The 25,759-nt window shown below is 35.8% G+C and overlaps 1 protein-coding gene across 1 annotated transcript in view; it reads right to left on the bottom strand.

Moving 5' to 3' along the window:
• The window catches only part of COL21A1 (collagen type XXI alpha 1 chain), a 105,042-nt gene that overhangs the window by 16,167 nt on the left and 63,116 nt on the right, over positions 1-25,759 (bottom strand). The window contains exons 17-19 of the mRNA XM_065835159.2: positions 25,323-25,376; positions 5,477-5,521; positions 5,067-5,120 (exon numbers count right to left, since the gene is read on the bottom strand). Of these exons, the coding sequence (XP_065691231.2) occupies positions 5,067-5,120; positions 5,477-5,521; positions 25,323-25,376 (153 nt within the window). The remainder of the gene's footprint in view (positions 1-5,066; positions 5,121-5,476; positions 5,522-25,322; positions 25,377-25,759) is intronic.

Here is a 25,759-nt window from a genome sequence, read left to right as displayed (position 1 = left end):
GCCTCAAGTCCTTTTGCAAACTTTGTGGAGATTGACTGGGAGCAGTTACCTTTGGGGTCCCACCTTTGCATCTTCAGGACTGAACCGTTTATTCAAGAATCCAAGAACCAGATGGTGGCACTTCAGCACATGTACAAAGCCAGAGCTGTGCCAAAGCCGTCCCTTGGATTCCTCTCATGGAAAGGTGTCGGTAAAGGCATATTTAGTTGTCTTTGTTCCATACATACACTAAAGAGCTAAAGGGTGTCAAACCATCAAATTGCTGGCTTTCTTAATTTCTGTTTAAAGTTACTCTCAAGTATATATTAGAAAAGAAATATTTTTTAAAAAATCACACTTTCCAAGAAGGAATTCCCATTTAGAGTATTTTCCACATCTGGTGTTAATGTGTGTCTTTCTCACAATTTCATCTAACTTGTATTTGACTCTAGAACTGCACGCATCAATAAAAACAATATATTATTATTGTTTCATTTAGACTTGCATACATACTCTGAAATATGATCTGCTACTTAAGACACGGCGTAAAATAAAAGCATAATAATACAGAAAGTCAAACAATTAAATAAACCCTGAAATCTAACTTGTGAGAGACGAGGTTTTATCAATTATTCTAATTGATAGTATTTTCAAAAACTTCTGTTATCATTATTTTATCTTTGCTTTCATAGAGATAAAAACAACCACCTTCCATTTATTACTAATGTTGGGAACTACCCGGTTCAACAACATTATCTCAGATTTCCTTCAAAAGTTACATGTGATCAAAAATAAACGTATGTCTATGGCAATTTGTTACACGGATTGCAACTCAGTTTAGTCAAAAAAATATTAAATTTCTCTGCTAAAATTAAAAGGATGGCTTTGTTTTTGCAGATGCAAGAGAAAATTCAGAATAATTCAGAATATTTGGAATAAGAAGTAATTCTTTGTAGCCATGGTTTTCAGCATTTCTTCAGTTTTCTGGTATTTCACCTGTGCTTTACTGTTAACTGACGCAGCACAGATTAACTCAGGTTTCTTCCCTGCTGTGCTGTGATAAAGTACTGGTCACCAAAACTTTCCATCGATAAACATAGCAACTTGCTCTTTGGGCTACAGACACTGGTCTGTGAATACAAATAAATGGTATCACAAGACTAAAATGTGAGTAATTTTGCCGCCAGTTTTCCTCTGTCTCAGACTTTTCCCGTTCAATCAATTGCACATGAAAATTCTTCTAATAAACTTCTATGAAAACTTCTACTAAATTTCAAAAATAGCTAAGAACATCATACATCAAATAACTTTCAACACTTTCCTGAACTTTGAAGATTAGATCTGCTTGTTTAACACAGAAAATCAGTCATTCTATCAAAGACGATGCAGCTAATCCAGTGTAACATATTGTCTGGTAAATAGAGGTTTGCCCTATGCCATTTCTTTCATTCTTTTGGAATAGAAATTACCAATTCCTCTCCAGTTGGAGTGAAGTTTCTGAGGTCTGCTTCCACTCACAACCTAAGCGGTGGTGTATTCCCATTAACCATTTGTTTATGGCCTATATTCAGTGTCAGCTTTCTTACTGCAAGTGTAAGAAAATATTGATTTGGTTTTGGAACTTAACCTTGATTATATTAACAGTCTTAATTCACTTGCATATCAGGCTTGCTTCACTTTTTCTCTTTTTACTTACAGAGCAAACTATGTTTTTTAATTTTCATTTCACTGCAAGGCTTAATTCAATTTATCTTTTTAAAATAAAATTCCATGTTATCTACTGATGCCCTCACTTCTGAAATAAAGCTCTCTTCATTATGTGATCTTTTTTGCATTCCTTGAGGCTACCTTCCTTTTCCAAAAAACACTGTGAAATCATTATTTCTCTTCTCCTCAGATTCCTGTTCTGTGCTCACTACTAGCATGTCCATCAGTAGAGAAAAGCAAGCACAAGTTCGGGAAGGGATGAGAAATGTGAGCAGGGGATTTCTGGCTCCTTGCACATCGCCACCTCAGTGTAGCCTCGTGTTTCAAGTCATGTAACATGCTGAGAGTTTAACTCCTACCAACTCCCTACCCCATCACATCTAGTTTATGCCCAACACCTGTCCATGGACTACAGAAGTGCTTAAATGCTCATCATAAATGTCCCTCAGTCATTTTTATCTTAGAGAAGCTCGAAATACCATGTGTACAGAAGAGTTTGCTTTGGTTTGTTTTTACCAGATATATGTATATATCCACGGTGATCTGCAAACATATACTACAGAAGGCACATCAGAAAATATGTTTAGTATAACTAAAGGTCAGTCATACGTCTGCAGGAAAGGGAGAAATCAAACCCAGTTGTCCTGGCTTCTTTTCTGGAACTTTAATTACTAGGCTATATTTAACATATTTCATTTTAAAAATTACAGGAAGATGAGTACATGAAATCAGTACGCTGTAAGAAGAAAACTTTCAGATGCAATATAGCAAAAGCTTGAGAACACTATCCATTAACTAAGGCATGTAAAATTAAAAGAGGAGAGCACGTCCTGAACAAAAATAAAGAACAATTCAAGGACATAAAATGTAGTGTTACTCCTCCGTTTTCCAGAGCTGACACTATTTATGTGGCAGATATATTAATAAATTTCTGATGTTGGCAGTGTAATAGGGATACTTATTACTGAAGAACTGGTTACTGAAGAATTTTCCCAAGGTATTAATAGACCATCCACAAGCTTTCCATCTGTTTTTTCTGGAACAAACACATCCAGTGTGACTAATACAAGGAAAATCCCACTATCTTTTCTGGTTGAAATTCCCTAATGCCATATAATGCATTCAAATATTCCATGCATCAATTTTCTACTTATTTTATCAGGTGACAAAAGACACATTAAATGAGTTGACAGGAAAAAATAAATAATTTTCAAGTGGACCAAGAACCAGATGTTATTTATCTAAATTAAATTTTAAGGAAACATGGTAGGTGAGTTACTTGAATAAACATGTACACTTTGGAATCCCACAAGGTTTTATTACAGCTGTTGATACAGGCTTCCCTTCGGCATTTTGTTCAGCTTTGCTCAAAAAGAAACAGAGAAAAAATCTCCCACGATAGGCAATAAAAATGATTAGAGGCACAGGTGAGACAACAAATGTGCATGTGTCAACTAGGAGTACGCACATTTGAAGTTCCAGTTCAGGCAAGGTTTCCTTCAAATGTGGTCTAAATTATGGCAATCAGGAAATTTGTTATTTCCAGAGAAGACCTTTAGGTGGCTGAAAAAGTCCTTTAAGTTCATGAAAAGAAAATTAACTAGTGTATTCATTTTATACAAAAGGGCTTTTGACAGCTGTGTTGTAGTGGTCATGTCTGTGGTAGAGTCAGGGAAGGAGGAGCTGCTGGGTGGGTGCAGGATCACTGTATATTGTGCAGGAAATTCTGAATGTATTGGGTGACAGAGTAGCCCAGAATTTGTAAAACCTAAAACTAGTTTCAATCCTTCTTTTCAGTCAGGGCTGCACTGGTTTCAATTGATCATATATTTTATTAAGGAACTGCGAGCACGGAAAAAGACGTGAGCATGGAAAAAGACATGAGCTCTTCAATACATTTCTAGACATTTGTATGCCTACATATCACCTTTGTTATCTGGAAACCAAAGGCAAGTATTTTTGAACTAAGCACCGTTATGAGAGCAAGTTTAGGGCTCTCTCCTTTGTCTGTGGTTATCTACAGGGATATAGGAGAAAGTACAAATGACATCCTTAGTTCTGAATTTTCTTTGACAAAAACAAATGATACAGTGAAAAATTAAGAAGAGAAACAGGAAAGATAATGAGATCTGTGGGCTGTACAACTTTGGAAAATCTGTTTACAGTTTAATAACATCCTCAGCTTCTTCAAGTGATAGTACACATATTCATTTGGATTTCACATGACTAAGCAATACTCAACAATCAAAGAATCCTAAAGTAAAGACGAAAGAGTCCTCTGTGGAATCAATGATCTCAGCATCGTTCTGATACATGCACAAACACAGCAAACAGCTTATTTGTTATTCTAAACCATGTATGCTCAGGAAAGTTAGAAGCATTTTAGTCAGCAAATAATATAAAATTTATCAGCAAAGCAGGTTAAATATCTCAAGCACAAAATGAAAACAACAAAAAGACACAGTAACAGTGAGGATGATTAATAGTGGAACCATGTAAACATTGTTGAACTTTTCAATAAAAAAGCATCACAAATCAGCTGTTTGCTGTGATTGTACATGTATAAGATCGATGCTGAGACTGTTGATTTCACAGAGGACTCTTTCATCCTTACTTTAGGATTCTCTGATTGTTGAGTATTGCTTAGTCATGTGAAATTATTTTTTAAGGCAGCACATGTTCAACCAGTGATGAGGTTCCTACTAATTAATGAAAGATCTCTAACCAGTTTTAAGCAGTTGTCTCTTTTACTTCCAAAATTTCTTTTTTTTTTTTAAAGTCTATATATACTTGTAACAATTTAAGAACCATTATTTTACTACTGTGATTTCTAAAGGATTATAAAGAACACAGAAATCACCCTATTTAAACAGTAACAAAGATGGGGTAAGTAGGCCTGTCCAAAAACAATGAATTATTTTACATTTCCTACATTCTAAAATAAAAATCTCTCTTTAAGCATTTTGGGAATTCAGTGATCGCAGCTATCTTCCCAGTCTTTGTCAAAAGAGCACTATCACCAAAGCATCCTTAAATTCATCTTCAGAAATCCATTGTATACTATGACAGTATTTAATTTGTTCTTAACTTTCATAATAAATTGATGTGAGTACTTTCGAAGTTAATTAATTCAGAGAGTAAATTCCAACTAAAGTGTTTGCTGGATTTGCTTATCAAATGTGCAGTCAGAAAATCAATTTTAAAAGAAAAGTAGGTATATAATATTTTGAGGGGAATTCAGAGATTAGACTTAGTCTGTTCATATATGCTACCCTGAAAATGCTAGGTTGCTACTGTATTTTCCATTTCTTGTTTGTAACAACTAGAGAACAACGGCATAAGAATTATTTGTTCACAATAACATCATCTTACAAACTTACAGTATCCCCTGTTGACCCTTTTGCTCCTGGTTGACCTGGTGGTCCAATTTCACCCTATATTTTTTACATAAAGAGAAGAGTTCTGTGATTAATGCATGTATAGTTAACAAATTTGTTAAATAATTTTTTAAATTATGCAGATTTACTTAGGAGTATTTCTCAAAGAATTATGACACTAACTTTTTTACTTTAAAATTATTCATTCCTTCTGGACTAGTAGAAATAAAACCTAATGAGAGATTTTTAAACATGCCACAAAGAATTCAGAGCAGGTCTCCCTCCATTTGCAGCAAGATTTGATGTCCTAAATCCCCACTATGAAAACTCTCCTCTCAGCACAGACTGAACCCTTACTTTGGAATGGGTATATATATGCACAGGTTTTAACTGTGTTAAATCACTAATAATACCTTCTGTCCTTTTGTTCCTTGATTTCCAGGGATTCCAGGAATTCCCTGAGGGGAAAAAGAGAAAATCTTTTACATATATGGAATAATTTCTCCAGAAAATAATACATAACCCTCCCATGTCTTCATAAACTTAACCTTTGGCATGTGATTGGGGTTCAAAATATGGGCAGGAAATAGAAAATTAAAAACAAACAAACAAAACCAACCAACGAAAAAAAAAAAAAAAAACAACACACCAACAACACATAAGAGCAAAGACCTTCAGTTGAAATATGAAAACTACTTCATCTGGGGATACAATGGAACGTGAATGTTCAGTCGCTCCCCAGTCCTTTCGTATCAGGAGCCCGTGTCCACTGCTGGGCAGGCTCCTGTGCTCCTGTTGCCCACCAAGGGCTCAGTGTTGTAGTGAAAATCACGGCTGACAGGAGGAGAAACCACTTCTGATTGTCCGTAAGATCTCCCACATAGAGCACATCTTCCTTCAGCACAAGTCCTGGCCAACAGGACCATGAGTATGATGAATCTTGTTTTCCCATCTAAAATACAGTGATTCTAACAGAAGAGACAGCCATAATTTCATATACGCTAGCTTCCACCTCCCTAAATACTTGAAGACCTCTGTCATTTCCTCAGCATCACTGCTCATCTAGCTCTACTATAGATCTCCACAGTTTTCTTATAGTCAATACTTAATTGAATATAATTCAGTTTTAAAAGAAAACTCCATATATGCTTAAAACTGTAGTCTACATTAAGTTAATTTAAAAAAAGTTTTTTTTCTAAAACTACTCAAATTTATTGGACAAAGTGTTCTTGCACCATCATTAATCTGCAACAAGAATTTGGTTTACAGAGTACATTTTAATCTAAGATTGAATTTAATATGCTGCAGTGAAAACAAGAAGACCGTTCTAGACACCACCAAAATAAATGCAGTCTGCGGGAAGAAAAAAAAAAATAACATTAATTTAACAACCAGGAATAACCTGATAGTTTCCATATGGATTACAGCTGTGCAACTCAGGGCTGGAAAAGATAGCTCCATTGTTTTGCAGTTTACACCCAGCTTCTAGTTAATAATGATCCCACCAAGCAGAAAGAGTTCATTGGTCAAAAGCACATGAGCAAACTATGACATCCTGAGCATATTAGAGATCATCAAAATTCCAATATACCTATTATTAAAAGAAGAGATCGATGAATATATTAAAAACAACTGGGAAAACAATGCCTCATCCCAAGCCTTCTATTCACATTATGTAACATAAGTCCTCTTGCTAAACTTCAGCGCGAAACCACCTTGGATCTTTTGCACAAATAAAATAATGGGAAATAGGGCATATTTATTACCCCATTTAGGAACTTCCAGACCTGTCCATGAGTTCTCAGTATAATTATTTAACTGTTAATTTCTGTAGCTCTTAAATAAAACTAAAGGACAAATATCTGTACCTGTAATATAAAACACGATTTCATGCATGCTGAAAAAAACTCCTAATAGGCAGCAACCTTCTCATACAGAAAAGATATACCAAAGCTTTCCACGGTTACATTTCTATGCTATTTGCAGGGCTGAGAGAAGACAGTTCCACACACTTATCCAACACCGTGAATGATTTACCATTATAAGCAAGCCTAAAAGAAGAAACACAAGCTCCTGCTGAGCTGTGTTGAACTTTCTTGGCTAAAAGAAATCACTGATATGAGACATTCAACTTTACCTTTATATCAGTGGCAAAGTAGGATAAAACTCAAAGAACAACTGTAAAACTAAGCCATATTTCCTTTCCTCCCCCACCTTTTTTACTTCTAATTGACTCTGCACTACTGAAGCACATGGAACTCAGGTTCTTACTTCAGTGGGAGTTGGTCCAGACCCTTAAAATTCTCTTATGGCTCATTGACATTCACTCAGCTAAGACTGAATCTATCACCTATGCTAATGTGAGTGATTCCAAGAGTACACAGGATGGAGATTTTCAGTTTTTCTCCACATGCCAGTTGGCACAGAAAAAGGAAAATGAAGTGGCTAATTTGGTCATAAAGAATGAGTTTTTCCCATGAGAGTTGTTTTTCTGTATAGCTTCCATGGTTCAGCAATTACAAAAACTAATTTCTGTAGGATCAGCTCCAGTATGCCTAAAAAACTAGATTTGTTTTCCTTCCCACTATCTATTCCCAATCTATTACCTCCTTTTACATGGATAATCCCTGGTTATGCCAGTTACAATTATTTGCACTGTCCCAGAAGAAAAGGTAGTTTAGATATCATGAGTTTCTTCCCTAACTTCCAGGACAAAATTCAAACCAAGCTTTGAAAATGTGTCTTGTTCCTAAACAGAGAATTCACGCACAGAATCTAAGCATTTTTTTTTGTCCACCGTGAGTAATATAGCACTTTTAATAGGAAGTTACGTTTAACAGAGTGACATAACACTAATTAAACTATCAAAGAAACCTTACTCTATTAAAAAAATGTATTCTTACTTTAAAGCATGAGGTGGAGCAACTAGTTTTACTCCATTTGTAAGATTAAAATGTAATTTTTGTGAAGAGCATATTGTAACTAAAATTATCACAAACGTCTGTGTTTAATCAAAACTTAACACGAAACAGATTTATCATGCAATTTTTCTGCCATTAAGGGAAACACAATGTTTGGAAGTAGTACAAATAGGAAAACTGCCACCCACTGGGAGTAACAGAATCAATGCTATGGAATAATTCATGATTAACTGGCCTACAGAAAAAAATTGCCTTTGGGGATGTCCTTTGCAAAGCCACCAAGCAACATTTTGTTCATATGAAATAAGAAAAAGGGGTTGTAATTCTAGATTTTCTTTTCTTTGTCTTTCCAGATAACTTATTTTATATGGTTTGTATTTATCATATATGCAGTTGTACTACCAATACAACATAGCAGTACATTTCTAGCCAGAATAGCTAAAAATTAAAGCACAAAGTACTTTAGTGATTTCCATGCCTACATGAGTTAGACCATCTTACATCTTTGAATTGGTTGATCTGTTCACCCTCTTCTTTTACAGCAAATTTCATGTAAGCTTTATTCAATGCTTTTTCATATTTAAAAGCGAGGTTTATTGGAAGCCTTACCACTGCCTTCATTCTTTCAGTATCACAAATCTGACCTTCTCAATTACCTTCATTTCATTCAAATGCCTTCTTTCCTTCCTTTAAATGAGAAGTCTTCACTTATCCCATAGAAGTCTGTAATATTATTCATTGTTTTATCCTTAACCATCAAGTGCTATAGTAACATTAAATTTAAAACTAGCAAGACAGCCTAGTAAACTTTATTCATAGGTTTAAAAACAAGTCTGTTCTTAAGATTCTCAGCTGCATTTTTATCACACACTGCTGAGTTTGTGCCTAAAAACGAATGTGATCAGGTACCAATCTGGCAGCTAACCAATGTGTCTTACCTATTGAGACAATGCTGTCCTTACCCTTTACTCAGCCTCCTCTGCCTGTTTAATAATTTATCTTCCACTCTCTGTTACTTATGTGTATCTAGAAGCCTGTCAGCCTTCTAAGCTCTTGTCACAGACCTGGAGAGGCTTTGCAGGGTACTCCCAGGACACAAAGTGACACTTGAATGCAGGGTCAGTAACTGAAATCATCTCTGGTGTCACGAAAGGTGCTGTGGGTTAGCTGATCCGCCCTTTGAGAAAGATGTCAGCCTGTTCTAAGAACTGTGTTGTACATGCCAGATGTTGCAGTTGCCCTTGTACATCTCAAATGGCCCTTGGGCCAGTGCCTAGGGGACAAAATCCCAAACCTTGATGTCTCGTTCTCTGGAGCAAAAATTAGATTTATTTCTTTTTTCTTTGCTTGTTTGTATGTGGCTGGTATGATGAGTCTCTACAGGCTCAGATAACAAAAGCTTCTGACAAGTTCTTCACATTTGCTGGGAATCACAAGACATGAAAATGTAAACAAGGATATCCAAAGGTAAAAGGAGCTAGGGGTATGCCTCACTTGCAAGAGACAGCAATGCTTAGCCATGGGTCTTACAGCTTCAGCACAGAATGAAGCTGAGCTGGGTATGTAACTAAATCCCCTGGCACTGTCTTCCTCAGCTGCAGCCCCCACAGCTGGGACTTCAGAACACCCCAAAGTATGAATTTGTTTCTATTGTGAAGACGAGCTTCAGTGATGATACTTATACAATCCTATATAAATATTCTGGTTTACCTCCATTTTAGCAATTTAAATAAATCTTCCATTCTTTGATAATACCTGCCAGGTATAATGGATTTGACTGTAAAAGGAACATGGCTTCACAATCCCTGGAAAATCTTTCGTGTAGCTTTCATTAATCATGAAGTTTTGTTTTGGACGTTATTAAGTAGCAGGACTTTTTTCCATGCAGACTCACAAAAAAATCCATTAAATAAACTGCCTGAAGCCATATATACAGATCAACTAGGTGTAAGCACTTTTATTTAAGCTACAAGCTACATTTCTCAAAATACTTTTCCCATTTTTTCTAGCTAGTACTATGGATTATCTGTACCTCCCTCAGCTGGCTGCCAGCCCCAGTATAGAAAGCAGGAATTTCTAGACTATAGATAACACATCCATTATCATAAAATTCTATCTCTGGAATATGCAAAAAATTTCCAAAAGCTACCCTGTAAACTGGTTTGCAGTCAATTTGCCAAGAAGATGGTGAAAGTATTAGTATTAGCAGTTTTATTATTAGTATTATTATCTTATTACTATCATATTTTCTTAGGGTAGGTATACAAAACTGTATTCTTTCAACATACTGCTTTAAATGGGCTCCTCACTGAATACAGCATATCTGCACTTATTTTGAAATGTGCTAAATAATTGATAAATACTCTGTAGGACAAATCATTGTAGAACATTTTTTCAAACTATCCATCCTCCGTTCAGCATCAAGATAAAAATACCTGAAATAATACAATTTTTCCCTATTAAAAATGTTCATGATACTAAAAGTTACAATTAAAAAAACACTTTTTCTTTAAACAGTGAGATCTTCTGAAAAAATGAAAGAAGTAGTAAAATGTATGGTAAGCACAGACCCTTTATTTCAGAGGTCATTATTGGGGGAAAAAGAATCTACCAGCTTCTCTACTACTGTTGGTGAATATTGGTATATATTATGGTTAATTTTATGGCTTAAGATAGCATCTGCTTTCAGATTTTATTTAGGTATAAGGATGCTCAGTAAGGTTATTTTCCTGTGACTCTACCTTGTTTAAATTATATATTTTTTTTTCTAAATGGATTCATTGAATAACATTCAGAGACATTTGTTAAAAGATGGTCACATTCTAGGCTGTTGCCTATTCATACAACAAGAATTCCAACTGTATCCCTAATGATCATTCATAATTGAAGCAGTGAAACAAGCCTCACAAAAGACTCCCAGCCAGGCACTGAGAAACTGTAATCAGAGTTTCTGTCTTAAAAAGTCCATAGGCTTTTTAAGAGGTTTGCCAGAATGGTGCTTATTTTGACGCCACTCTCTCTTCAGCAGGGCAACTGTTAATCAGGGTCAGCCAAAGAATCAGATTTAGAACAGATAGAAGCCATGACTACTGATAAAACCATGGTTTTTATTTAGTGTATATGAGTTCTCTGAATTATGTTTCAATCAAATGGCTTCTTCAACTCTGAAAAATCTGCAATTCTGAATCAGGGAAGACACTAAAGGACATTGCAATAAATTATAGCAATAGAACAAGACTCACAAAAGATACCTATCTATCCAGATATTCTCATGATCCCTTTAAATGCCTGGAAAATACAACTATTTATGCATTACTGATCCTCACTTGAAAAAGCGTACTTGATGACACATCAGACATTTACTGGAGGTATGTAAAAAAAGTACAAGTCAAACCATAATTTGGATAAAAGTACAACAGTCCAGATACTTTTAAAAATATTACTACAAAACCCTGATAATCCTAATAGAATGAAAGACACAAACTCAACTTGGACACGGATAAAACTTTCTACTGGAGAAAGTAGCAAAAGATATGTTAAAGAAATTCGAAGACGTTGTATCTGCTAATACTGAGTACTTGGGATTGATGGAAAAAAAATGGGCTAAACACGAAGAAGCATTCCCACAGCTGTGAGCATCCATTGGACTAGCATAGCAGCTTTAAATTAAATGCAGGAAAGGAAAAAGCATTACCAAGATCTTTGCAGTTATTAGATGAGAGTTTGCAAACTCCTTTTTTTGGCAAAACAGTTATTAAAAATAAAACACACATACATTAAATGTGGAACACAGTGACCCCTGTTGCATTGCCAACAACACAGAGCTTGGAAAACCATAGATTGAAAGCTGGAAAGAGTAATAGTAAATGGAATCTGTGTATATCCTGTCACAGGCTGAAACTGGTGTCACCGTTTCTTGTAAACACCGTTCAAAATAATATGAGTAACAGACTCATCAAATCATTGAGGATCCAAAGGTGGCCACACAAAACCGGAGCCCCTGGCTGTGCAGGTGACAGGGCGATGTCCTCCCCCTGCCTGCCATGCCAGGCACCAGTCCCATGGACTCTGCAAACCAACATCCACTCTGCTGAAAAAGTTTAGACTGACTTCTAACAGCTGACAAACAGACCCATTTTTGACACTTACATACAAGCACGCTGATATTCAAGCAGTTACTTGCCTTCAAAATGTTTTAAAATTTCTTCACTGTCTAAATTATGGAGAAAAGCTCATGTTGGGTGTCAGGAAATCCACGGATCCACCGTAGTCCCCCACAATATGAGCTTAGCTTGAGCACCTTGCACACATCAGACAGCAGAGTGTCCTCGAAGGGCACTGCCTGCTGCTCTGCTCCTTGCACCCCACGTGCCCAGCTGTCCAACGCTACCAGAATCGCAGTTCTGGTCACACAGGTCACACTGGTGCAGAAAAATGCGATTTTTAGCCATTCCCCTTTCCCTTAGTTAAGGAGCCACTCAGTTAAATTCACAGTCAGCAGGTTTAACAACAAATCATCCTTTTTTTTTTCCATATGGTGCATACTGTGAAAATTGTCACAGGATGTAGCAAATGAAAACAGTAAAACTGTGTTCCAAAAGGGACTGTAAAATTACTAGAAAATTGGTCCATTGCTGGCTATTAAGTAGGATGGGCCAGCACGCATTTTTGGCTAAGGAAGTCCCAAAAGCTCTGACAGACAGAATCTGGCAGTAAATAACAGGAGAAAAATAGAAATCATGTTTCTACATACTCCTATTCATTGTCAGAGAAAAAGTTCAGTGATAATTCCTTTACTCTCAGTCTGCTTGGCAGCTTTTATTTGTGTTCAAGAAATAGCTAAGAAAAGTTGGTGCAGAGAATGGGATCAAACCCTTCCAGAGCACAAAGGAGGAAAATCACATCTTGACTCATGCAGCAATCACTAAGACTAAATTTAATTATTCTAACTAATCAGTAAAGCAAAAGTTGTTGAATAGGTTAGTATTTCTGTAGTACATTTCTTCATTCTTGGTCTTAGTGGATCCGATAATCTTGGTTTTGCTGGTCCTATAGTAAGTTTTTCCGTATTGGTCCAATGATTAAAATGTGTCAAAATCCTAAAGTCAATTGTTTCGAAGCTTGACCTAAGAAGAGGATCCCATAGGCACTGTATTCCTTGTGCTTCATTAGCTCAGAGTACTATTTGATTTGCGATATTTAATGTTTTTAGAACAATGTCTAAGCACAAATATACAATATTTTTAAATTACCTATCTGAAAAGAAACAAATATTGGTTATAAAATACATAATAATGAAGCCTTCCAATAAAACAACGTGTGGTACAAATGAAAAATTAAGTATTCGAATAATGAGGGGTTTTTTTCAGTTTGCAAAGGAGAAGTCTTAAACCATCATGGTATTTTAATCCTAGCAGAACGATTAAATAAACCTTCCAAATGGATTCAAATTCACTTTGAATAAAGATTTAGTTTTTTGTTTTATTATGTATGGGAAGCCAGCCTGTATCCAGACAAGAATTTCCATAGCTTCTATTCACTGCAATTTTAATACGTAAAGATAAGAAAAATGAATACACTAACTGCACCAAATTTCCCCAAATTTGCTAGCACTGTATCTACTTGAGTGCCTAAGACTTCAGCATCAACTTCTCAACTTCAGGCTTCAAGCTCTTTGTGGACACAGACTATCACCACTGCTTCCTGAAGAGAGGTGAAACCAACTGTTCTCAGTGACAAAACTATATCACCTTCTTTAAAGCAAGAATATTGAGTCTAAGTAAAACAATGTGGTTTCTCTGATGAAAGGATTTTTAAGGCTGACAAATACTGGAGATCACCCTTATTTAACTTTACTAATAATATATCATTTCCTATTTCTATACTACAAAGTATGAGACAATACCTTGAACAACCGGCATAACCCAAACTGAGCATTTTGCACAAGAAAAGTGCAATGCTATTGATCATGAAGGACACATGGAAAAAACATAACAAGAAACTAGTTAGCTTGACAGCCCAGCTACCACTTGAACACAAAAATAACAAAGAAGCCCTGCTTTAAGTTTTTTGCTTGTTTTTTTCCTACCACATATTCTGAAGAGTTCGATTCAACTAATCTAAAAGTCTAAACTGTCTGAGACAGTTATAAGAAATAGGTAACTTCAGCAGAAAATGACCCCTTCTATTTCAGACAAGTATTTCAAGATGGGATTAATAATCCTATGCAGATATTAGTTTCTTATCAGAGAAGAACTGTAACACAGAGCTGGACTAAATATGTCTCCTTGACTAGATGAGATGAAATAAAAATAATTCTGGACAATTATCAGAGTACAGACTGTAGATTAGATGCCTAGATGCAGCACCTAGAGCCCTGAAGGAGTTACAGCTCAACTGCTTCATTTCACCACCCTGACCACAGTTCTCAAGGAGGCTGTAACTCAGAACTTCTGAGGACATAGGTACAGCAAATCTTCTCTCTGGCTCACCCCATATGTTGAAGAATGATGACCAGCAAGAAAACCGGCTACCCTGTTACTACCCTGTTGAAGCTGGATCAGAAGATGGAAAGTCAAACATCCTTTCAGTAATCCTCTTTCTACTTGTGGTTCAGTAAGTCACCATAAACATGTTGAGAAGCACAGAACAGTACAACAACGTGTAAATTAAATCAACTGAAATAATAAATATTTATGGCTGCTACATTCTGAGTGTCTTCTTCATTCATAGCTATCAGCTGAGGGAAGTTTCCACTTGGTTTTCAGAGTCACTGGAAACTCCAGCAGATATCTACCTAAGCTGTAAATCAAAATGTTAATTCCTAGCATTCACAGTTCATTAGAAAAGGAAGACAGAAATACTTTGGGGATGATAAAGGATGTTCCTTTTTTGGATTATTCTCTAGCATGAACATTAACAGACACAACTCATACCAGAAAAGGGCGCTTTCCCTAGAAACTCAAAACACTACGTACCTGTGCTCTATAGAACAATATTCAAATTCAACTAGGAATTTGTCCTTAAGCAATACTACTAATATTCAAGTCAAACTTTATCTTACTAATATGTCAAAATGCAATGGCACAAACCAGTGACAATCAAGAATGTGTGCGCCTAAAAATGAAATATGAAATTGCACACACAAACAGAAATTGCAGTATGGAGGATTAGCTCCTAATGGCATGGTCTGTGACTATGTGGAATTACCAATGCACAGTTTAAAAAACTCTGTCTGTATTTTGCATTTATACACCATAAATGTGGGGGAAAAAATCAAAACCCACACACTCTGCTTTTATTCATCATAAATTATATTCTTAGAGCTAAAACTTTGTTGTCTGGCAAATATTTAAAGACTTAAAACACTTCTATTTTGCAGTATATGCTAAAACAATGCCAAAAAATCCAGATCTATCTTGATTTTCCATCGCTTGCTTCTGAGATCTGACAAAATGAAAAACCCCAGTAAGCACAGTGCTTAGTGACTTCCCACTTAGGACTGGCACATATTAATTACATATTCATGCATTTCACAGTCTGACATAGTCCAACATACATGACACTTTCTGTGTGATTGAACAGAGCTGCTGAGCAATAACCTTGAACACAGTTGGTGTAAATTACAGGTGAAAGCAATGTAAAAATTACATTTTTATTTATAATGTGGTAAACTAAATTATTATATCCCTTGTATTTTTGCATAAAATCTACTGTCTACATGACCATTTATTGTTACTAAAAACGTTTTTAATTCTATTAGTATAGATACTAGCAACTGAGGAACTTTATTTCCTACCTCTGTAATATGTGCGAGACCAGAAACTTAGTATAGACAAATACTCAAATAAGAAACCTTTCATTGCTGCAAAATATTTAAACACAAATAGAAAAAATATCTTGCATGTCACTTACTTGTAACTCCTCTGCCACAATCAACAAATGGGATGTTTAGTTCACTAGTTCCAAAATATTTTCTCCTTTACAAAATAACTTTTTTTCATTTTTTACTCTTTCTTGCAAGAAACTGCAAAAATGTTACTTCGATGATTTCAAATACTTTGTCATATCATATTTTGGTTAAAAGGTGACTAAATCAGGCCAAACTCATGTGATGGTACTGCCACCCAATAGGGACTGTTGGATACTTTGGCTGTCAGAAGTTCATTCAAATTCTTAAGTACTTCACTATGCATATGTGTATTTTTCTTATCCTAGGCATAATGTTTCTGTTGAGGAAAATACAAAATCCTTTTTGTTAAAGATATAATTTCTAATGTGTTATCTATATTACTGAATGATTTGATAGTGTCTTGAAGTGTTCCTTGAAAACTGTGTGAGCTAAGTTTAGTATAGTTTTCTTAACTATAAGGCAAGAATAACAGAGAGATGTTGCCCGTTTCAAGATTAATCAGCACATTGCTTACTGGACATATAAAAACCAATTTTTCTGGCCTGAAAATGGCAGACATCAGCCCAATACACAATATCCACCAGTCCAAACACTCTCTTCAAGTATCTCCTACTTCAGAAAACCCTTTCTTGGATGTATGAAACATAGATGTATATAACTTTTAAGATCTTAAGTGGTCATTCTCTTCTCAGCAGGGTAAATCAACCCACTATGCCTGGAAAGTATTAGATCAGATCAAATTATATGAAACACATAAGCAAACACGTAATTTCATAAGCTTATGAGGAGAGTAAAGAATGATTCAACAACTGAACTTTCTAATTCATATCAACTACCCAGACAGAGCCAAACTGGATTCACATACACACAGAGAGATTATATAGTTCTAATTCTTTACGACAATACAGTAACAAATCACATTTTTAACTGACATTCGGGAGTAAAGAAATTTCTGAAAAAGAATACAAGATCAGTTTAGAGTTGTGTGGATCTGTCCATTCAACTGCTCAAAAATCTCCATTTGCTCAAGTTAGTAATTTTTTAGAATATTTTTTTCAGTCCAACCAGTAGTATATTAGTTAATATACTTGAAATGTGTCTGTCCATCATTTGCTCAAAATAACATAACTCATCAGAAATGCTTTCCAATGATAATCAGTTATAGGAAACTGACTTTTTCCCCACTTAAAAATACAGTAAAAGTCATATTATATTGCTATGACATTCAAATACTGTTAAACCATCTTTACAGGAAGGCCCACTGCAATACGAATACTAAGAAAATCAAATTTCTGGTGCTCAGAAAAAAGCTGATGTTTGTAAGCATGTGCATACCGCAGTCTCTGGAACTGATGTGAAGATCTCCAGTCTCCTAAATGTACAAGCATTTAAAGGAGCAAACATTTATATGTATTTTGAGTAATATTACCACAAGAGGGGACATCTGATGTGTACTGTATACAACCATACTGCCAAGTTGATTCACTCTTAGTTTCATACAAGCTCTTTAGACTCCATCTTAGCCAAGCTGAGAACATGACAGCTGGAGGCTGAAGCTGGAGTATGAAGTGAATATGATCATTCCCTCTGTGGGAAAAGCCACAGGTGGAACAATGTGGTTTAAAACAAGAGCAAATGGCCTGAGGTTGTGCCAGGGAAGGCTCAGATTGGATATTAGGAAAAAATTTCCTCATGGAAAGGGTTGTAAAGCACTGGAACCGGCTTCCCAGGGAGGTGGTGGAGTCACCATCCTGGAGGTGTTTAAAAGATGTTTAGAGGAGGCTCTTAGGGACATGGTTTAGCACTCGATTTAGGTTACGGTTGGACTCAATGATCTTAAGGGTCTCTTCCAACCAAAAGGATTCTATGATTCTATGCATTTCACAGCTCTTACTCTACAGACAGTATCAGTTTATGCCAAAGTACTTCATCTGGGAACTAAAGCTCACTTTCTGGTACAGATAACTTATGATATCAAGTGTAAAGTCTCTACGTGAACATTTTCAGTAAATACTCAAAATTATTTTAATGCATATAAGAAATTTCAGTCTTAAATAGAGTTTATGGTTTTGTGTATATGCAGGCCTAGTTCATTTGAGACACCTGTGGAATACAAATAAATAAGTGCTACCACTAATTTTGTGCTTAGAAGATAGTTACTGCACTCTTTAACAAAGCTGCACTTTACAATGCTTGCTGCAGGACAATTCTTTCAGAATCACACTGTTTTAACAGATTTTTTTAAAATTTATACAAGATTAAGAAATTATTAAGAGACATTTTAACAAATGACAAGCACTGATTTATTGCAATACACCTCAGCAAGTCAGTAGGGAGATTTTTAGTTGGTACAACATATTGGTCAGAGGTACTTCTATCACTATGCTTACAAACCAGCTGCAGTGGAGAAGGAATGCTGGTATGCAACATATCAGCACATGAATTACTAAAAAGTGCCAGCATCACCATAAAAAGGTCACTACAGCATAGAAGCATAAACCAGGCTACTCTTGGTACTATTTATAACTATAGCACACACCATTCATGTCCATAATAGGTTTACAACTACAGTTCCTTTTGTATTTCCTTACATCTTTTAAGAAAATACCTTTGTTAACATTGCATCTATAAAATAGCCTTAAAGAAATGGGAGCAAGCTATGCAAACTTTTCTCCACTTGATTTTCCAAAGTTATCATATTTGAAATGGTACTAACGGAAAAATCAAAAAATAGTATTTTTCAAAGTCTCTGTAGACAAAAGAAATTAATACAAGAAATTAATAGAAAATTAATACAATTAATGTAATTGCCTAGTATATGAAGACAGAAATTTAAAAATTAGAAATCATGAGGAACAGACAGAAATTGAGAATTAGACGAGAGAGAACTGTTAATTTTACAACTTAGAAAATCAGGCATTATTTTCCAAGTTGCCTTAGGTCAGTTGGTCCAAGTTTATTACAGCACTTACTGTGGCCCCAGTCCAGACTGAATTCAATGGGAATTTTTCCATTGATTTCAATAGGCTTTGGATCAGCAACTATGCTGTCACGTCTTATATCATTTTTGTCAACTGGGAATAATAGAGTAGTTCAGACTAGTCTGCCTGAAGTTCCAGAGGCCTTTAATTACCTGTTTCTTTACAGCACCATTCTCATATTTATCTTCATAGCAATTAATTCTGGTGAAAATGTACTATGGAATGAATTTAGTTAAAATAACGTGTCAGTAAGAAGGAAGAAGATAACCTAGGTTGCAAATGAAGTCTGTTAAAAATATGTACACCTAAAGTGGACCTTGAAGTTATAACTGACAGGAAAACCTGCTTTCAGTCTAAAAAACGTGGTTGAGCTTACAGCAAGCACTATGTAATTAAATAATTATTCCTGAAAGTATTGTGCTGTCAAAGTTGTCATTTCCCCCTTCCTCAAGTGGGAACAAGACTAACAACATCTGTTATAGTAGCTCCAGGAATCAGAAAGTCATCAGCAAGACACTGCCCTGTCTACTCCAATAATTCAGAAGTTAGAAGAAATAAAGAGAAACAATCACTAAAAAACTACTTCAACTAACCAAACCTGCTTGTAAAGAAATTATGATGGATGGCATATGCCTACCAAAGTCTTACTGCATCAGCTGTTTATGCAGAAAAAAAACATCCCAGGTCAAAGTCAGGATTTTCTACACAGAAATAAGGTATTCTTTCGTGACACACAAGACATCAACTTTAGAACAAATCCTAGTCCTTACTTCCACTATGACTGTAATGCTGACACCTTAGAAAGCAGGCCATCAGTGTTCAGAGTTCAGCTGCTACTGTCGAGGATTAGTGGAAAAGCATGAATATTAGATTTGAAGCTAAGAATTCTGATAGATTCACAGCAACCAGTTTGCTGAGCCTCTTGATCACTTTTCTCTTAAAGACCGACAGGAAATAATTTATTCTAAATATATTACTTATACAAAGAGCACTATTTTATAGAAGTGCCTACTTTAAGGCAATATAAAACTTGAGTATTTAGTACTCTATGAAACATTTTCATATGTATTAAATCTACAGACACATGAACTTTTGAGCACTGGATATACAACATGATTTTTATGCTTTAATTTACTGAGAGATCAGAAATAGAAATATAACAATAAACAGACTAGATGCATTAAAAAGAAAGTACGTAATATTTTCAGAAATAAAGATATTTTTCACAATGCCTACTGCATAGATATAGTATAGAGATTTTAGGCTTCTTTCTAGCTGAAGTATTTCATAACTCAGTATATAAATGCAGATATAAATGTTGAGTAAACAGCATCTTATTAACTAAAACTGGTACAAAGCAACATAACATGAACAAAATGTGCATCAAGCAAAGCATATCACTGTGATCACTGAAAAACACATTTGTGCATATGTGTGGTGTTAAGTATTTCACTTCCACTTCTCAGCCAGCATTCAGCATCTGTTTCAGTCAACACTACCACACTGCACTGCTCCTTCTATTTGTGAAATAGAAGGACACATATGATGCTGCATTCTCAAATATGGTTGTTATCAGAAATAACTCTGCAAGTACACTTGATAAATACGATCACGAAAAGCACAAAATTTGAGCTATTTTATTGAAGCTGAATAGCAGCTTTCCTTCTAAACAGACTAGCATAGCTGCTACACTCCACTGTCTATTGCAAAGGTTTTGACTGTGAATTTTTATTTTACTTCAATTAATAGTTTGAAACAATTACCAAGCTTTCTATTATTCACAGTCCCATTCTATTCCACAGGTAACTGGTTGCTATCCCTCTCATATGGTCCACCTAACTTAACCAAGTTAAATGTACAGAAATCATGTTAAATTACCTTCTGATTCTGAACACCTAAAAATTTGCACATCTCATCTAACTGCATTAGATAATCTTATAGAAGATGTTCCTCTCCACACAGCATTTATTCGTGTCATGTTTTTCAATCAAATATAGTGGTTGTGGTGTTAGTATTTCTCTCCTCAGTGATTCTCATGGAAATGTACTCATCGCTAGAGGCATAAAAGGATGCAAGTAAAGTGAAAGAAAAACTTGTTGCAGCAGGCAAATAGATGTAAAATATCATTTTTCAGAGTTAACTCCATTCTCAAAATAGTTATATATGTCAGTTTATGAAATGACAGTCAGGGATATAATATGTGCAAAGCTGTACTGAAGAAGAAAGTTCACTAGAATCAGCTAATTTACATTTTGATAAGTAAACATCATGATTTCATATATTATTATTATGATTGACTGCCAGGCATTTGTTCCAAGAACAGGATGTCTAAGGAATTTTGTGAGTATACAGACAACACAGTTGTTAGTTGTGTTTTGTGCCTGTTACTTTCATAGTGCAAAGACAACCAAGAGAGGCAACACTGAACACAAGACTATTTAACAAGGGATCTTGCCTCAAGGTATTGCATTCTAAAGGTTCCACTAAAACCATTTGCTTGTAGGGAAGAGATCTGCAAAACTGCGTAATAAGGGAGAGGGGGGAATATTACATGGCACACAGAAGAAAAAAAACAACAGCAACAAAAAATTTTGTTCTGCATACTACCATGTAACTAAGTCAGGAATTTTCCTTCCTTGGTTCCTGTTTCTCAGTATGGCTACAGATGCAGAAGAATTACATCAACTTTAGGTTTGCTTTCCAAATATACAGGGTACATGGCTGTAAAAGATTTCTGTTTTCTGAAAAAAAATACAACAACTTCTGTTGGAGAATTCTATATCCTTAATGTATCTTGAACATGTTTCAAAAAGAATTCTGCTACCATGCATTGATCTAGATCTGGCCTTCCTGATGCAGTCTTAAGAGATCAACAGCTAAACCAGGAGTAGAGGAACAACAGTGGGAGTCAGGTCAGAGGCTGAAAGCCACATTATGCTGCTATCGCTGGCACAAACAAGGCCACATCTGAGGTCTTGTGATGTGACCTAAATATTAAGGGCAAATTCTAGCATTTTAAGTGGTTGCAGCTGAAAAATATGATTTCTGGAGAGTAAACATGAGCAGTCACAAATGTTCAGACATATTCCTTGTGGCAGGGCAACACATGTTAGGCCTAGAGGAGTGCTGTAAGTGTCCTGCCAGCTTCACCCACAAGCACTCACTTCAGAGCTCCCATCTGCACGACTGTAAACACAGGAAGTCTAACACGGCTTCCACCGAAACCAAACCCTGACAAAACTCTACCTATGTTAAAAACAACAGCCAGACTGAAATTAAGCTCAAATAAATACTGATTTATTCTATCTTTCAGACAGTTGGCTCTTCAAAATAACATATTTCTCAAAACAGCCTGTCATCAGTAAGACACATGACCAGCTGTTACACTATCAAAGTGACAGCATGACTGCACTTGGAGCATGGCTTATTTTTGTCATCAGTAAAATCAGCTTGATTACTAGCTTTACTAAATGTTGTCTAAATTATTCTGTCCATACTGTCAAATGTTTTTCTAACATAGAGTGGGTAGGATTGGGATGGTCTGCCTTACTTCAGTTCCAAATAGCACTATTGAGGGAAAACCACCACATCACTTGGAATTATTTACTTAGCTTTACAACCTACTTTTTCCTGTTCATAAATTTGGGGATTAATAAGAGTAATAATACACCAGAAAGTATGTTATCCAGAAAATAACCACGCCTCAGAGGCTGGAGGCAATGGGAGTTCAGTTCAGCTGTGCTCTCCATCCTTGACAGCTGCCTTTTAGATGTTGCCTCAAGATGCATTCATTTCGCAACCATGCTCTTTTTATTTGCTAAAGTAAGAGGGATCGTAAGACAGCTATTTTTAAAAAGACCAACGTAACAAATTAAGGTGGCTGAATGGAAGAAATAAGGCTTGTTTCCATATATGTGTGGGTGGGGTATCCATGCAACGTGCTGAGCTGTCCCAAGGCCACAGTTGCAGCTGGCTGGTTAAAGGTATGGAGAGAAACAGTTTCAACAGTATCATCCAAGGCCCATCTTGAGCTCAGGCAGCCTATTTGGCTATCGCAGGGAGGGCACAGCAGAGTTTTGTCCCTCTCTCCCACATCAGTACCCTAAGAGAAGACCACAATGAATTACTGAGAAGAAGGAGTAGAGGCGCTTACGTGTTATACATCAGATACATGTTGGAGGAACAACAGAAATGACAGAAGCAATAAATTGCACAAGACATCCCTCACAGCCCACACAATCCAGCTCCTTTTCCATCAGATGAAGCCCAAATACCCTCTACTGCAGTGGTGCCACACTCATTTTCGCCTGGAGCCACATCAGCGTCATGGTTGCCTTCAAAGTACTGAATGTAATTTTAGGACTGTATATATGTAGCTTGAAAGCGGAGCTCACATATCCCACGGCTGAGGATAGCTCTCATTTTGCACGGCCCAAGCAAACACTTTTACCACAAAGCTGCTGCACAGAAATGCCCTTTGCTACTTCTCCAGGCTCTGACTAGATGGGAGCACTGTGTTTTCACATGCACTCTGGCACTACGCCAGCAAGAGGCAGATGAGTAGGTATGACTTGGTGTCTTCCATTTCCTACTGGTTACCTTAAAGCAATTTCCTGATCAGCATGTAGATGCTCTGGTCTTCAGAAGAACCTCCACAGACTAAAATCAAGCATACAGTGCAGTCTGGCTTGCCCTCTTAGGATTGTGTAAGTCTTTTGAAGTTGTTTATATATTGGCAGTCTTCCTCTATATTATTCTATGGTGATCTTAAAAGGGTTCATAGTGATTTTAATGTCTTAAATTTGCCACTTAATTTGTCTTTAAAGCAGAAGTATAGGACTTGAGTGATGAGTTTACATTGCTGTTTAAAATGTTATATTGTGAAGCATTTACATTAATTTTAAACCAAAATACATTTCTTTAGTAGATATAGGTCAGACTCCACCAAAGCTATCAGATCGGAAAGAGAGCTATTAAAGCATTAAATACTTAGTTTTCCCTAGGTCAGAAATGCTTTCTCCTTAATTTTTAATTTTTTTTTTTTTTTTCTTAAATCACAATGACTAGCATTATTCCTAAAAACAAAAAGAGACAAACCAAGGCTAGGGAAAATAACAGAAGTCTTGTTACTATGTATCTCAACACATCTGTAATAGTGTACTATCAAATATACCAAAAACTTGTCACTTCCATTTTATGGTTTCTAATTAACATCCACTCTTAAGTCTTTCTTACATCTGAAGATACCATAGACTGTAAAAGGTTAATGCATCTCACAGTTCTTTGAGGCAGAAAAGGAGCAAAAAAGAAAGCCAAGTAAGGAATTATGTGAGTTCTTCACTTAATCCAGCCAAGTGGGAAGAAAGTCTCTTGGGAATGATTGCCCAGTGTTTTGCAGCCTACTTACAGTGTTTTTTTCAGTTTTTGGTGAATACATAAAATACCTAAATGAAAGACCTTGAGAATTTTTCGGCTGGGAGCATTATTTCTATCTCCTAGTTGTCCAAACTCTACCAGATTTCAGTACCATGCAACATATATTGCCATATTGTATAAATGTATAAAGCTGTACCTCCTGATTTGACAATTCAAAATGTAATTCAGAATGTAATTAGTCTGGAAGGCAGTGTTCCACCAAGTGAGCTCCATTTACTGCTCTTGGGCTCCAGAAGAATTATTGATGGTTTGAAGACTCCCTCTCTGCACTCAACGTTTTCAGCTATTTCTGCAGATACCTTGGCTCCTTTGCTTCAAGCAAAGTCTGGTGGCCTTAAAAGAGCCAAACAAGGAATCAAGACAGACAAAGCCTAACTATTGCACAAAAAGAGCAGGAAAAATGACCTGTCCAAACACCAGCAGAGGAACAATGTCTTTGGAAATAAGCAAAACAAAACTGCAGTAGCAGTAGCTTAGATGCTCCCCATCTAAGCGAGAAGAACAGAGATACAGATAACAGGGACAGCATAAAAAGATGAAAGGACGTATAAGACCAATAAAACTGGACAAAGGGGAGGAGGATGTAAACAGTGAGAAAACAAACAATTAACAAGAATATGAAAGAACATACACCACATGGCAGAAATGAGAGTTAAAAACACCCAGCATCTTTCCTCTTGCAAGTAACTATCAGTATCTAACAACACTATCCTATCAATAGGGAAGAAGTCAATAAAGAGGCAATTTAAAACATGTATACAAATTGGTATATAACAGCAATATAGTTAAGAATCTTTTCTTTTAAAGTATCTTTGACTTTAAAGGCTTGTTCATTTATTTTACTAAATAAAAGTTTAAAGATGAACACCAGAAAATAAAAAGCACTTTTATAAAAACAGAAACATCAACCAACTCAAATCAACATGGATGAAACACGAAGTATAACATCCATTAACAACAACAACAACAAATCAGTATATAAGGATATATCAATATTTTAATGACTTACAGGCTCTCCCCGATGTCCTTCTAGGCCTGGAGGTCCAGGCTGTCCAACTTCTCCCTTTTTTAAAATAAAAAAGACTGTTAAACACAATATTAAACAAAGAAACAAACTTCCTTTGCATAATAAAATAATTATTTCAAATAGTAAATTATTATTTTTAATATAAGTAAAATGTAAAACCAATACACATGATCGAGGCTCCATCAAAGATTTCTTAAAAGCAGTTTCAAACACAGTAAGTGTTGTCAACCTGATATTCCCTCCTTCTGCATCCAACAGACAGCCGTCAGTTTGCAAAGAGGTGAGAGACAATTGTCTTTTGAATTAGAACAGCAATTATTGTTTGAAAAAGCACATAAAACAGTAACAAATTGCTATTGTCTAATTGTTAGTACAACTAATATTCTGAAAACTATTTCAAAGTACTCCAGAATACAGCA

This window comes from Patagioenas fasciata, chromosome 3 (assembly GCF_037038585.1).
Source record: "Patagioenas fasciata isolate bPatFas1 chromosome 3, bPatFas1.hap1, whole genome shotgun sequence".
Lineage (NCBI taxonomy): Eukaryota > Metazoa > Chordata > Aves > Columbiformes > Columbidae > Patagioenas > Patagioenas fasciata.
Note: the sequence above shows the minus strand (reverse complement) of the source record. Positions and strands in the feature narration are given on the sequence as shown.